The following is a 12,063-nucleotide window of genomic DNA, read 5'->3' on the forward strand; positions in this document are numbered from 1 at the left end:
TATTAAACAAGTGTATCATAATAGGATCAAAACATATTATATCGACATAGTTATGATACAATTAAATATTTGTGTCCACACAAAAATATTATAGCAACAAAAATTAAAAGGAAACAAATACTAAATATGTAAGTAAAATTTGTGTCCATATAAAAATATTATAGCAACAAAAATTAAAAGGAAACAGATACTAAATAAATAAAAGGAAACAAATACTAAATAAGCATGTCATAATATTATCAAATCTAATATATTTTTCAAAATTCTTTAGGAATATTGATAAATCTTATATCTTTAATTAAAAATTTTCAAGAATATTGAGATGTGTCGAGTAAATTAATATTTTTCAGGAACATTAATAAAATTTATATCATTGATCAATATTCTTAAGGATATTTATAAATCTTAAAAATTAAATTTTAGATGTATCAATATATCAATATAAATTCATGGTGTGCTACTTCAGAACATCAACGTAGTATTAAAAATTGTACTTTTTCAAGAACTTCAATATAAATTAAAAGTTACTTTTTTAAGCATCAGTATACATTTAAAATTTAGACTACGCATAAATATTAAATCTAAATATTATACTATTTCAAAAGTATTAATATAAACATAAAACTAAAAAATTTGTGCTATTTTGAAAGCTTTCACAAAAAAAGACTAAGAATAAAGATGTTTATAAATTCATATTATAAAAAAATACTCATACTAATAACGTCTTGTAATTTAATAATAAAGAAAGAGAATTAAATAAAGAATTATCTTATCTTTTATTTTAACCAAAACCCCCTATTTATAAGATAATTGTAATGATATAAAAAACAATACAATAATTTATCAATCAACAATCATATCAAATCAAATCAATCATTTATTATAACAAATATATAAATATTATAATTATAAAAATATTAAAAATAATATACGTTTCATTCTCCCATGTTCGATGTATATTTTTAGGAAATCATTCTCTTTGAAAATGTTTTAGGAGATCAATTCATTGAATAAAAAAAAGAAGAAAAAAATCGATACAAAAGCATAATAAACAGCAAACGAAATATGGCGAGATGCCAATAACTACATGCTATGCTATAGAAATTCTATAACCAGTTCCAGTTACTTGCTGTACAATTTATTTTTGTTGGTCTATATTAAACTAGAGAAGTTTTTCTTGCCGAAGTCATCAAGATCTACATCAGGATTTGATTCTGCAATGCCGTCATTGTATGAGTAAGAACTGTCAGCCGGAAACGATAAGTTATCGATGCCGTCCAGAAGTTGATCGGCTACTATGCCTTCCTCAGTAGTATCTGCAACAAGAGAGTCTTCAGCCTTACTATCCAATGCCACGCCCAGTAAGATTTCCAGTGGAATTCCACTAGTCCAGTCTTTTTCTGTAATGAAGTTCATTTCCATAACAGGATCAAAAGATGAAGGTAACTCTGGTGTCTCTTGAGCTTGGTTGGAATCTTTAGTATTGAAAATGATACTGACTTCGCTGGCAGTGCTATTGGCAGCTAAGTGTGTTGTTCCATTAACAGCTTGCACACTATTGGCATCAAATTGGCTCGAGCTTGGGCCATCGTGATTTGCTCGGACATCATCCTGAGCATTAAGCAAAGATCCCTGACACTCCTTGCTAGCAACAAAATTCCCCCAGTCAGGTGCCATGAGTTCTAGACCATCATCCAAGAAAGGTGAAGAAGACATCAAAGTGTCGCAAGGAATAAATAAGTCATGGAAAGCATCAGACACCTCTAATATGCTGAATGTACTATGGCCGCTATCCTTGCCTGAATCGTTGACAAACATCTTAGAAGCGGCTGGAAAGGACAATGGGTCAGGAGCAGCGATTTCATCTTCCAATTCATTTAAGCTCCTGCCGGAATTGCCAGCTGCAATTGAAAAATCTCTAGCAGGAGAACTGGAACTGTTCTTATCACTGGCAGAAAGATTATGATGTTCTCGCGCTGTAGGTTTGAGTTCTGAGCACATAAATGCTTCCAAAGAAGAAGCCAATGCATGATCTATTGATAAAAACTTCTTACCTTCACCAGAGCTCACGTTACAAGGTAAACTAGCATCATCTCTACCAAGCTCATTAACTACATCATCTTTACCACACTCATCATCATCATTGTCTATAGGCGAAAGTTTCTTAGCTTCGCCAAAATTCACATCAGTTGCTAAGCTAGAATCACATTGTAAGCACTCATCGTCTTCAATGGCAAATTCAGGAGCCTTGATTTCAAAACCTGGGGAAACCTTAGATTTAGTTGCAATTTCTCTGACATCAACTATGGGTGATGGATTCTGTAAGACATCAGCTGCTAATGATGAATGATGAAGAATAATACCATCCCTTGATGTGCATGAAGATTCATTAGTGTCCTCGTTTTCAAGGTCAGATCCATCAGAAAAACATTCTGGCAAAAATATCCGTGACGAACCACCTGGTCGATGACACTGCTTTCCTTGAGTGAATTTTTCAAGCATAGTCTCCAGTTTCTGAAGTCTTCCCTCGATAGAACTAAGTGGTTTTACCAAATGTTCCTCAAATCTTGAACAAACTTCTTCTATTCTCGTGACCCTTGAAACAAGCTCATCAAGAACCATTTCAATACGATTACCAACTATAACTCTCTCTTTAGCAGATATGGAAATTTGATCAGGATTAATTTGTATCTTGCTATCTGAAAAGTGCATATTTTCATGTGTTTTCTTGGTTTCAGGCAGAATCTTACTTGAGGATGCTATATCTTCTGTTATTTCTGGATCGAATCTCAAATCCCTGTTTTCTGGTTTTAAATCACTCTTCTCATGAACTAGATCCATTTTTTTATTTCCAAAGGATGAATCCGACTCTTTATCAGTTACCTCCATGTTCGATGCAGATGAAAAAAATTCTGGTTTGAACTGACTGCTTTCATGAACCCCAAGTAAAAGATCAGCCTTGCTAGAATTTGTTTCTAGTGGCAATGTGATTCCTGAGCTTGCAACCTCAGCTACATCCTGCCTTCCATCCTGGTTCCTATGAACCCCAAAAGCATCAGAGAAGTGATTTTGTCTGCTCGTTGCTGATTTTGATAATTGCAAAAGAGTTGGAATAAACATGGTCAGGAGTGAAGTTCCTCCAATTTTTTCCTCCGTGGTGACAGGAGTGCCTGGACTGGAGGTTTCAACAGGATCAGCATATACATAAATCTCTGATATATGTACACGAGTCTTGGTTTGAAGTGAAAGAAAACGAAGTGTAACAGCCATACAAGGATTGAAATCCGAAATATCAGCTGTTGCCTCATAATATGTCTGCAAGGATAAGGTTGTACCAAATAAAGAAGCAACATAATGAACAAAATACGGACAAAGTTTTACTAGTCATAGAATACAACAATTACCTGAAAGCCAGCATCTGAATTCTCATCAACTTGCCTGGAGATGGAATTTGTTTTGACATCATGCAAGGCAGAATCAGTGACCACTTCTACCCAACCATCTTCACTGCTAGAGTTACTATAAGCAACAGACATCTTATCTTGTTTTTCTAAAATTGTATGACTTACACTCTCACTTTCAACAGAAACCATGGAAGAAATGGGTGGTGTCATTTCTTTAGCAGCAACATCACAGCGTACCGTGCATAGATATTCCATAGAATTGCTCCTCTCATCTGCAGCATAGTATATTTCATATACTCGAGCAGTACTTCGCACATATATCCTACGTATTTCATACTGTCCACTGAAAAGAACTGCAACAAACGAAATATCAGGTAAATGAACAAGTCTATAGTTACACAGGTAGCACAATCAAATCACCTCACAAACTCAATAAAGAACTTGATATTCTACTGATACAATCTTCTTTTATGGAAAGTGGAGAAGGAAATTATTATTTCATAATAAAAATAGAGAACTTACTAGTTATATCTCTGCATGGAGAGAAATATTAAGATAAGATCCATCATGTAGCCAACCCCAAAATAATAGGGACAAAGGAAGTGATGTTGAAGAATAAAACACACTATTAAACATATACATATTCCGAACGTCTCATCCAATCACTAAATAGCCATGTGGAACAAAATCTACAACGCATGCGATAATTCTAATAACTCTTCGTACTTCCCCTCAAACATGTGTGTTATATAATTTTATTTTTAAAAGAGAAAAAAAAGACAATGATGATGACAGGAAACTAGTCTATCAAATTTAGAGCCTTGATTGCTCGGGGCTTTGAATAAAGCTTCAAATGAGTTGACAGCTGGACAATGAAAACTTGAACTGATTTGATCTTCAAATGTGAAAAAGAATGTTCTTCCTTAGTTCCCTCAAACTGAAGGTATCATGGGATTTTGAAGTTTGTAAAGAAGTGACAATTTGTGAAGGACACAAAAAAAACCATTAGTTAAGGTACCTACTACCTACTCTTGATACAGTTAATAATATGAGAGAAACTAACAAAAATCCAATATGCTCTATGATAAGGAGAAAATGTTGCAGAGACTGAGTAAAATACCAACAATGACTCCACAAAATGAGGATACTGAAATAGAGACAAAGAGTAACCAATATTTCGAAATTGCAGTTGGCAAAGAGACTAATAAAAGTAAGGCAGACATAAGTGAGATTAGAGTTCCAATATTTTTTTGATATATTTTCTCCACGAAAGGAGCAATTTTGTAAGGAGGTTAAAATTTCTAATCATTTAAGAGAGGCAGAAGATGCTAAGACTTAATACAAACAATTACTAAGAGAAAGGCAAGATGTTGGAAGAGACCAATACCTGTTTTCATCTTACATCAAACATATAATTTGATAAGATGAATGAAAGATTGAAGATGAAGAAAAAATCAAACTCTTAACACCTATCAAGATAAATGGATTAAATTGCTCCGGGAATAGACTAACACTTAACATGCAAAAAAAATGCTGTAAGTTCCACCTCGCGTGGGAATAACAAGAATCTAAAGGGGATTTCAGTTTCACACTGTTAAGAAACGATGAAATCTCACATTTTTTAAGGTCAAAGAGATCCTCATCCAGTTAAGCATCTTTTGGGAAAGCCAAAAATTGTGAGGGTATTACCCTCAAGGTCAACAAAATCGGGAAGCATCTTTGTTTTTACAGTGTGTTTTTTTTTTCCCCACATCGGCTTGTTGATCCAAATCAGTGTCTTAGTAGTATTCATATTTCGATTCATCCTGGTGATTTTGTATCACCAAACCCTCGAAGCATCTAATGGGCAACTGCTGCTGCACACTCGCACACACACATGGCATACTCAAGTAGAGGGATCAGGGAAAAAGTGCAAACAAAGTACCAATGACTGAATACTACCTTTGGGTTGGTTAAAGGTGTTCGGAAAACCCTTGAAGGGGCAAAAAAAGGCTAAAATTTTATAGATACGGTACGACGAGATCGGCAAACTCACTGGTGACTTCGCAAGGGAGAAAGTCCTCCTCCGCCACGGCCGGAGGCCGTGCGAGGAGAAGAGGATCCGAAATCTCAGGGGAGGGGGCGTCCTCCTCGGAGGTTTCGAACGAGATGGCGTTCTGGAGAGATCCTCCGGCGAGGATCCAGTTAGTAGACGCCGTCCAACGACTCCCGCAGCCACCCTGCTCCTCGCCGGCCGCCATCACCGCTTCGATCCCACCCAATCGTCCGCGTATACCCACGAATTCAAGCAAATGGCGTGAGTCGAGGAGGCGGCCGGAGATGGGCGATGAGGAGTAGCGAGGAAGCGGTCGTCGCAGTAATGGGCGAGGCCGGCTTATTTTCGTCGTCGCTAGACGCCTCGCCGAGCCGAGCGGATAGGTCTGGTCCATCGAGCCTAATTTCAGAATTTTTAGGCCTTGGGCCGTACTTTTACCTGGCCCGATCCCATGGTCATGGCCCGTGGGCCCAGCCTAGGCTAAATCAGATCAGGTTGTGGCCAGCTCAGCTCGGGTTAACCCCATTGACACTTAATCATTAAATTACTTAGCTTGTTCGGTGAGGTTTGACTATTACGTAAATAATCAACCCCTGCCAAACGTTTGACTGGTTATACGACAGTCAATGCGTTGACTCGTATGTTTAGGCAGAAATCACGGTAGCCAAACTTTTGGTTTTAACTGCTTCCACTATTTTTTTCGCAAAATACTTAATCACAAAATTGAAATGAATGATTAATCTATCATTGACCAAATTATTCCTGTTAATTAATTAATTAACGTCGATAGTACGATAAAATCGTGCCATCGTTAGATTCTCTGTCGCCACGTCATAAATTGGAGTCAGATCCCATGCGTGCACAAATCTCCACGCAGGCGACGGTCAAATTTTTGAACATTTTTAGTCGATGAGCAATCGTGGCCGTCTATCGGATCCATCGAATCCATCCCGTGATTCGCTATCCTGTCACCGGATGGGGTGTGGTTACCTCCACCGCCTCGTCGGCATCGCTTTCTCTCAGCGTGCGCACACGTGGAAAGGTTAAGTTTGGCGGGAGGTGACTCCAAGCGAGGTTTTGGACTCTCCCATGGAAGAGGACGAGAGATCCGTGCGATAGAGAGGGCTGCGAGTGGAGCGAGAGAAGAGGAGGAGAAGGTTGTGGGTGAGGGGGAAGAGAGTGGAAGAGCACATGGCGGCGCACGTTAATGTAGGCCGCCGGATGGTGGCTGCGCTGGCTCTGGCGATGGTGGCCTGCTTATCGTGCGCTGTCGCGGGGCGCGTCGGCGGGCCGGGAGAGACGCAGCGGTTGGAGGTGCGGCGGCACCTCAAGCGGTTCAATAAAGCCCCCGTCAAGAGCATCAAGGTGCTTGGCTGTGCCCTTTTCTAGGTTTTCTCATTCATCGATTTTTCCGCACTTTTTTCCTCCTCTTTTGTTACTTCAATCTGGACGAGATTTGTAAAAAAAAAAACATCATTTTCTTCAATTTCTTTCAATTTTGTTCAATGTTCTTCACTTCAGTTTATCGAACTTGTGCTGTTTGATATTTGGGATTTTCCAGCTTCGACGATGTGTTTAGGTCAAGTACACATGGTTTAAAAGGGCAAATAATTAATATGCCAGTTTTTTCTACTTCCAGAATGCAGCTTTCTGCTATCATTTGCTGATTGGGAGTGTTGCTCAACATGGTGGTTGCTTTGACAAAATCTCTCTAATTTAGAGTTATCTTCCCATCAAAAGTTTTAGATCTTTATGTGTGCCTGATTCTTTCTTTTCTTTTTACAAAAATTCGATATGCTATTCTCTGTTGTTTAATGATGATTCTCTGATAAATTACATAAATAAGCAGAGTCCAGATGGAGATACCATAGACTGTGTTCATGTGTCTCACCAACCAGCCTTTGATCATCCTTTCCTCAAGAACCATACTATCCAGGTTTATCTCATTGCATACAAACTCCCTACTTTTTAATCACCTTTGACGGTTTCTTTACCTGACCAATTTCCTTAATGCTAAATTCTTATAGACGAGGCCAAATTTCCACCCAGAAGGGTTGTTTGATGATAGCAAGGCAACATCAGATAAGAAAACTTCCTCCATGGCTCAGCCGTGGCATCAGAATGGGAGATGCCCTGAGGATACCATCCCTATCAGGAGAACCACCAGGGATGATGTATTACGGGCTAGCTCCATTAAAAGATACGGGAGGAAGAAGCATAAAAGCTTTCCCAACCCCCTATCTGTCGAGCCTGACCTTCTCAATGAGAATGGACACCAGGTATCCTGATCCGAAAGTACCACCCCTTTTAATTTCTTCCCCTTTCTCAATGGCTTTGTTGTTATGATTCTTCGAGTAGCATGCAATTGCATATGTAGAGGGAGACAAATACTATGGAGCAAAAGCAACAATTAACGTCTGGCAGCCAAAGATCCAGCAAACCAATGAGTTCAGTCTCTCTCAGCTCTGGATATTAGGGGGCTCTTTTGGGCAGGATCTTAATAGCATCGAAGCTGGTTGGCAGGTATGCTTTCATTCTACTTTCATATAAGAGAAGGGCTTACAGTTTCATTTCTATTGGTGTTCTGATTTTAGGTCAGCCCTGAGCTGTATGGGGACAATAACACTAGGCTGTTTACTTATTGGACTGTAAGTTCAATGCCCTTTCTCTATTTATTTCTTTGAAGTACCACATACAAATAAGATGAAGTTATCAGAAATTCTTCACTTCACAAGGTCATTCATTGGGTGCTTTGTTTGTAATCAATTTTTTATAGTAGTTTTTGTTTTAACATGGAATTCCAGAGCGACGCATACCAAGCAACAGGATGCTACAACCTGCTGTGCTCTGGTTTCATTCAAATAAACAATGCGATCGCAATGGGTGCCAGCATCTCCCCGATCTCCAACTACGACGGTTCGCAATATGATATAAGCATACTGGTTTGGAAGGTAGATTCCCAGTTCACATGGAACGCCACCAAAATTATCTATTGAAATAGTGGTATTAACATGATTGTATGAACCTGAGCAGGATCCCAAGGAAGGGAACTGGTGGATGCAATTTGGGAGGGATCATGTGTTAGGCTACTGGCCTTCTTTCCTCTTCTCATACCTCGCCGACAGTGCGTCCATGATCGAATGGGGAGGGGAGGTTTTGAACTCAGACCCAGACGGGGAGCACACTTCTACTGGGATGGGCAGTGGCCATTTCCCTGAAGAAGGATACAGCAAAGCAAGCTACTTCAGGAACATTCAGATAGTTGATGGCTCTAACCATCTAAGCGCCCCGACGGGGGTCGGATCGTTCACGGAGCAGTCAAACTGCTACAACGTGCAGAACGGAAACAATGGTGATTGGGGGCAGTACTTCTACTATGGAGGACCAGGCAGAAACTCTAATTGCCAATAGAGAAACCAATTGGGAATCTCCTTTCTTCTTCAACTTTGTAACATTCAAGCTAAAGCCCTCTTTTTGCTCCTAGGCAGTTGTGAAAAGTAGCTTCGTTTAGTGGTTTTGGCATGCCAAAGGCGAAAGTCGAAGAAGGGGTAATTTGATAAGGGCAATAATCAAGAGGCGCCTTTTATTTGTTGAAATTGCTCTTGTTTATATGGTGCAAATAGTTAGACTTTTCAAGTGGTTAATAAGTATCTAATATTAAAATTTCAATTGTGGCGTATAGCTGTGGATATAGCAGAAGGAGGAGCATGATGTTGAAGGCGTTCGCATTTCTCCTTTCGTCGCCCTAGTAAACTCTCTACCCTTGAATCACAACCGTCCGATCAAAAAAAACAAACAAACAAACCGTCCAATCCAGAATGCAAAAGGGCAGCTAACTACCACATCCGTTCGATTGAAAGCTGAATCGATGGAATCGCAACGCATCGCCTCGAAAAGACAGCCTCAACATGACGGTGGTATGCATCAATTTTCTATAAGGCCACATTCATGACCAATTTGAGATATACCATCACGCATATCGTCAATATTTATGACGCCTCACTCGCATATCTTCAAGGCAACGTAGTACAACGATAAGGTTATCTGAATGACATTAGTTCTAGGGAATTCAGTCAATTAGTGGACAGGAACATATTACTGTTTAGTCAGTTAGATATGAGTCTTTTTCGGTTAGATTTAAAGGAGAAATTTGTGATATAATAAATATTGGAAGCCTCCACGTAGGATCAAATGGTCAATCATTTTGTGATTAGGTTGGTCAAAGTCCAGTCGAGTTAATGCGATTGTGGACAACCGATTAGATTATACAGACCCCCAAAGATGATAACTCATTGCACTTGAATCCTCTTAGTTCAAAGGCATGTTGCCAATTGTACCCTCCCGACTCCAGAGGGTTATGTTTCCTTTGATTCGGTTCTTGTCTGTCAAATCTAGAAAATGTTCAGCTAATTAGATGAGTCTAATCATAATCGATATGTTCCATCCAAACCAACACTCTCAGTTAGTTCAAAGACGCTCGATCGGTTGGACTCCCTCAATCCCCAAGGATCATGCTCCCTCCGAGTCCATAAGTCGATCAACCAACTCCTATCACCTTCCGGTCGGATCCTTCCAACTCTAGGGACTCGACTCTCCACTATTCCCTATAGATAACAAGTACATCATCAGACCAGGGGGCTCCACCCTTATATTTTGCACTATCCCACTACGTCTCCATTAGCTAAACTCCTCTTAGGTGGTTAGGCCCTGCAAGCCTAACGGGCTTCGTAGTTCATGGGCTAACCCCTCAATAAAAGTTGCACATGGGATATCATAAGCACGTGAAATAGTATCACTATATAAATACTACATAAGCGATGAGATTGATCAATACAATAAATATATAGTGATTTGACATTTTGATATGATACCTAATTAATGAAAAAGATCATAGAGATATTATAAAAGGGGCTTGCTCCTACAAGCACATGTACGCTTAGTCTATGCGTTCATAATACATTTTCCTTCTACTGTTCATCTTATACATCTCCTCCACCTCACTAACTTGAGCGTCAGAGTGGTTGCGCCAAGACACTCCCTGACCTACTTACTAACACTCATTCCCTCTCTATTTTATGGGTTTGAAGGTGTCCCTATTTCGAGATCTTCTCCCTGTCAACCTTGAAGCCATATCACCAGTGGACTAGCTTTCATCGATTTCAGACAGAATCAATGTGGATTCAATGAGTTCACCTAACATTCACCTTGTAATAGATATGACAGTTTCTACAATACATACGTAATATGTTTAAAAATATTCACGTTGTAATAGTTATGATTTCATAGTTACTACAACGTAGATTTGACATGTTCATCTAATATTTATATAGTGACAGTTATAAAATTATAATTATTACTACATATATTTAACTTATTTCAAAACGTAGCTGTTATAGTGCAGAATCGACATATTCATCTAACATTCATATTATACCAGTTACAAAATTATAACTATTACAATTTAAATTTATTTTATTTTACAATATACAACTACAATACTATAACTATTACAATTTAAATTTATTTTATTTAACAATATTTATATTGTAGTAGTTATAAATGTCATAGCATTTATAATTTCATAGCTATTATAATAGGCCCGGATTCATAATTTAATATGATAATAATATTAAATAGTGTATTTAAAAAAGGCTAAATAACTTTCAACCCCCATGTGTTTTCCATCCAAAAATAGTTTGCCCCCCTATATTTAAAAAATGACATTTAGCCCCCCTATGTCTTAAAGAAAAAAGAAAAAAATAATAAATGATCAAAATAACCTTTACTTTTATTTAAATGTTAAAATTATGGCTAAATAACTTTAAACCTCTCTTATTTTCCATCCAAAAGCAATTTCCCTCCTGTATTGAAAAAATGACACTTAGCCTCCTATGTTTAAAAAAAAAATAGTAAATGACCAAAATAACTTCTTTACTATTCTAAATGTTAAAATTATTCTAACTGAAACATCCTTATTTTTACTTTTCTGTTTATCTAAAAATCTAAAAATCTAAGATTACCTTGAATAAGGATGTTTCAGTTAGAATAATTTTAACATTTAGAATAGTAAAAGAGTTATTTTGATCATTTACTATTTTTTTTTCTTTAAAACATAGGGGGTTAAGTGTCATTTTTTAAATACAGGGGAAACTAATTTTAGATGAAAAATAAAAGGGACTTAAAGTTATTTAGTCATAATTTAATATTTAAATAGCAAAGAGTTATTTTGGTCATTTATTATTTTTTATCTTTTTTTCTTTAAAATATAGGGAGACTAAATGTCATTTTTTAAATATAGGGGGACAAATTATTTTTGGAATAAAACATAAGGGGGTCTAAAATTATTTAGCCTTTAAAAAGGGCATTCATGATTTAAAAAAAAGGAGCATTCATGATTTTTTAAAAAATGAGGGTGTTTTATTTTAATATTTTTGACCATTTGATAGTATGAAATATAAGGGCGCCTCTTTGATATGTGAAAATTCAAAATTTTCGAGCCGCTTTACGGAAAGCTCCTACATAATTTTTGAACAATTAAATTATTTACAAAAATCTACTAAAAAATATCTATGATTATTTATTCACTTCCATAACGGGGGTCATAAATTATTGGTTGTGGTCCCA

At 37.4% G+C, this 12,063-nt stretch overlaps 2 protein-coding genes across 2 annotated transcripts; one reads left to right on the plus strand and one right to left on the minus strand.

Moving 5' to 3' along the window:
- Positions 1-1,054: 1,054 nt before the first annotated feature.
- Positions 1,055-5,816, minus strand: LOC121996003. Its single transcript, XM_042549805.1, has 3 exons — positions 5,440-5,816; positions 3,405-3,757; positions 1,055-3,315 (listed from the first exon to the last, which is right to left on the minus strand). The coding sequence occupies exons 1-3, from the start codon at positions 5,642-5,644 to the stop codon at positions 1,153-1,155; spliced, it is 2,721 nt and encodes a 906-aa protein (XP_042405739.1). The 5' UTR covers positions 5,645-5,816; the 3' UTR covers positions 1,055-1,152.
- Positions 5,817-6,523: 707 nt separating this feature from the next.
- On the plus strand, positions 6,524-9,108 carry LOC121996004. Its single transcript, XM_042549806.1, has 7 exons — positions 6,524-6,804; positions 7,289-7,375; positions 7,467-7,718; positions 7,798-7,962; positions 8,034-8,087; positions 8,244-8,390; positions 8,473-9,108. The coding sequence occupies exons 1-7, from the start codon at positions 6,631-6,633 to the stop codon at positions 8,848-8,850; spliced, it is 1,257 nt and encodes a 418-aa protein (XP_042405740.1). The 5' UTR covers positions 6,524-6,630; the 3' UTR covers positions 8,851-9,108.
- The last annotated feature ends 2,955 nt before the right edge of the window (positions 9,109-12,063 follow it).

This window comes from Zingiber officinale, chromosome 6A (assembly GCF_018446385.1).
Source record: "Zingiber officinale cultivar Zhangliang chromosome 6A, Zo_v1.1, whole genome shotgun sequence".
NCBI lineage: Eukaryota > Viridiplantae > Streptophyta > Magnoliopsida > Zingiberales > Zingiberaceae > Zingiber > Zingiber officinale.

Bases quoted from the DNA above. Each gene is read 5' to 3' on its own strand.
- LOC121996003 (XM_042549805.1), bottom strand. From the start codon at position 5,644: ATGGCGGCCGGCGAGGAGCAGGGTGGCTGCGGGAGTCGTTGGACGGCG. The intron at 3,758-5,439 runs GTGAGTTTGCCG...CGTTTGTTGCAG, and splicing joins TCTCCCTTGCGAAGTCACCA to TTCTTTTCAGTGGACAGTAT. The intron at 3,316-3,404 runs GTAATTGTTGTA...TTATCCTTGCAG, and splicing joins ATTCAGATGCTGGCTTTCAG to ACATATTATGAGGCAACAGC.
- LOC121996004 (XM_042549806.1), top strand. From the start codon at position 6,631: ATGGCGGCGCACGTTAATGTAGGCCGCCGGATGGTGGCTGCGCTGGCT. The intron at 7,719-7,797 runs GTATCCTGATCC...TTCTTCGAGTAG, and splicing joins TCAATGAGAATGGACACCAG to CATGCAATTGCATATGTAGA. The intron at 8,088-8,243 runs GTAAGTTCAATG...ATGGAATTCCAG, and splicing joins GGCTGTTTACTTATTGGACT to AGCGACGCATACCAAGCAAC.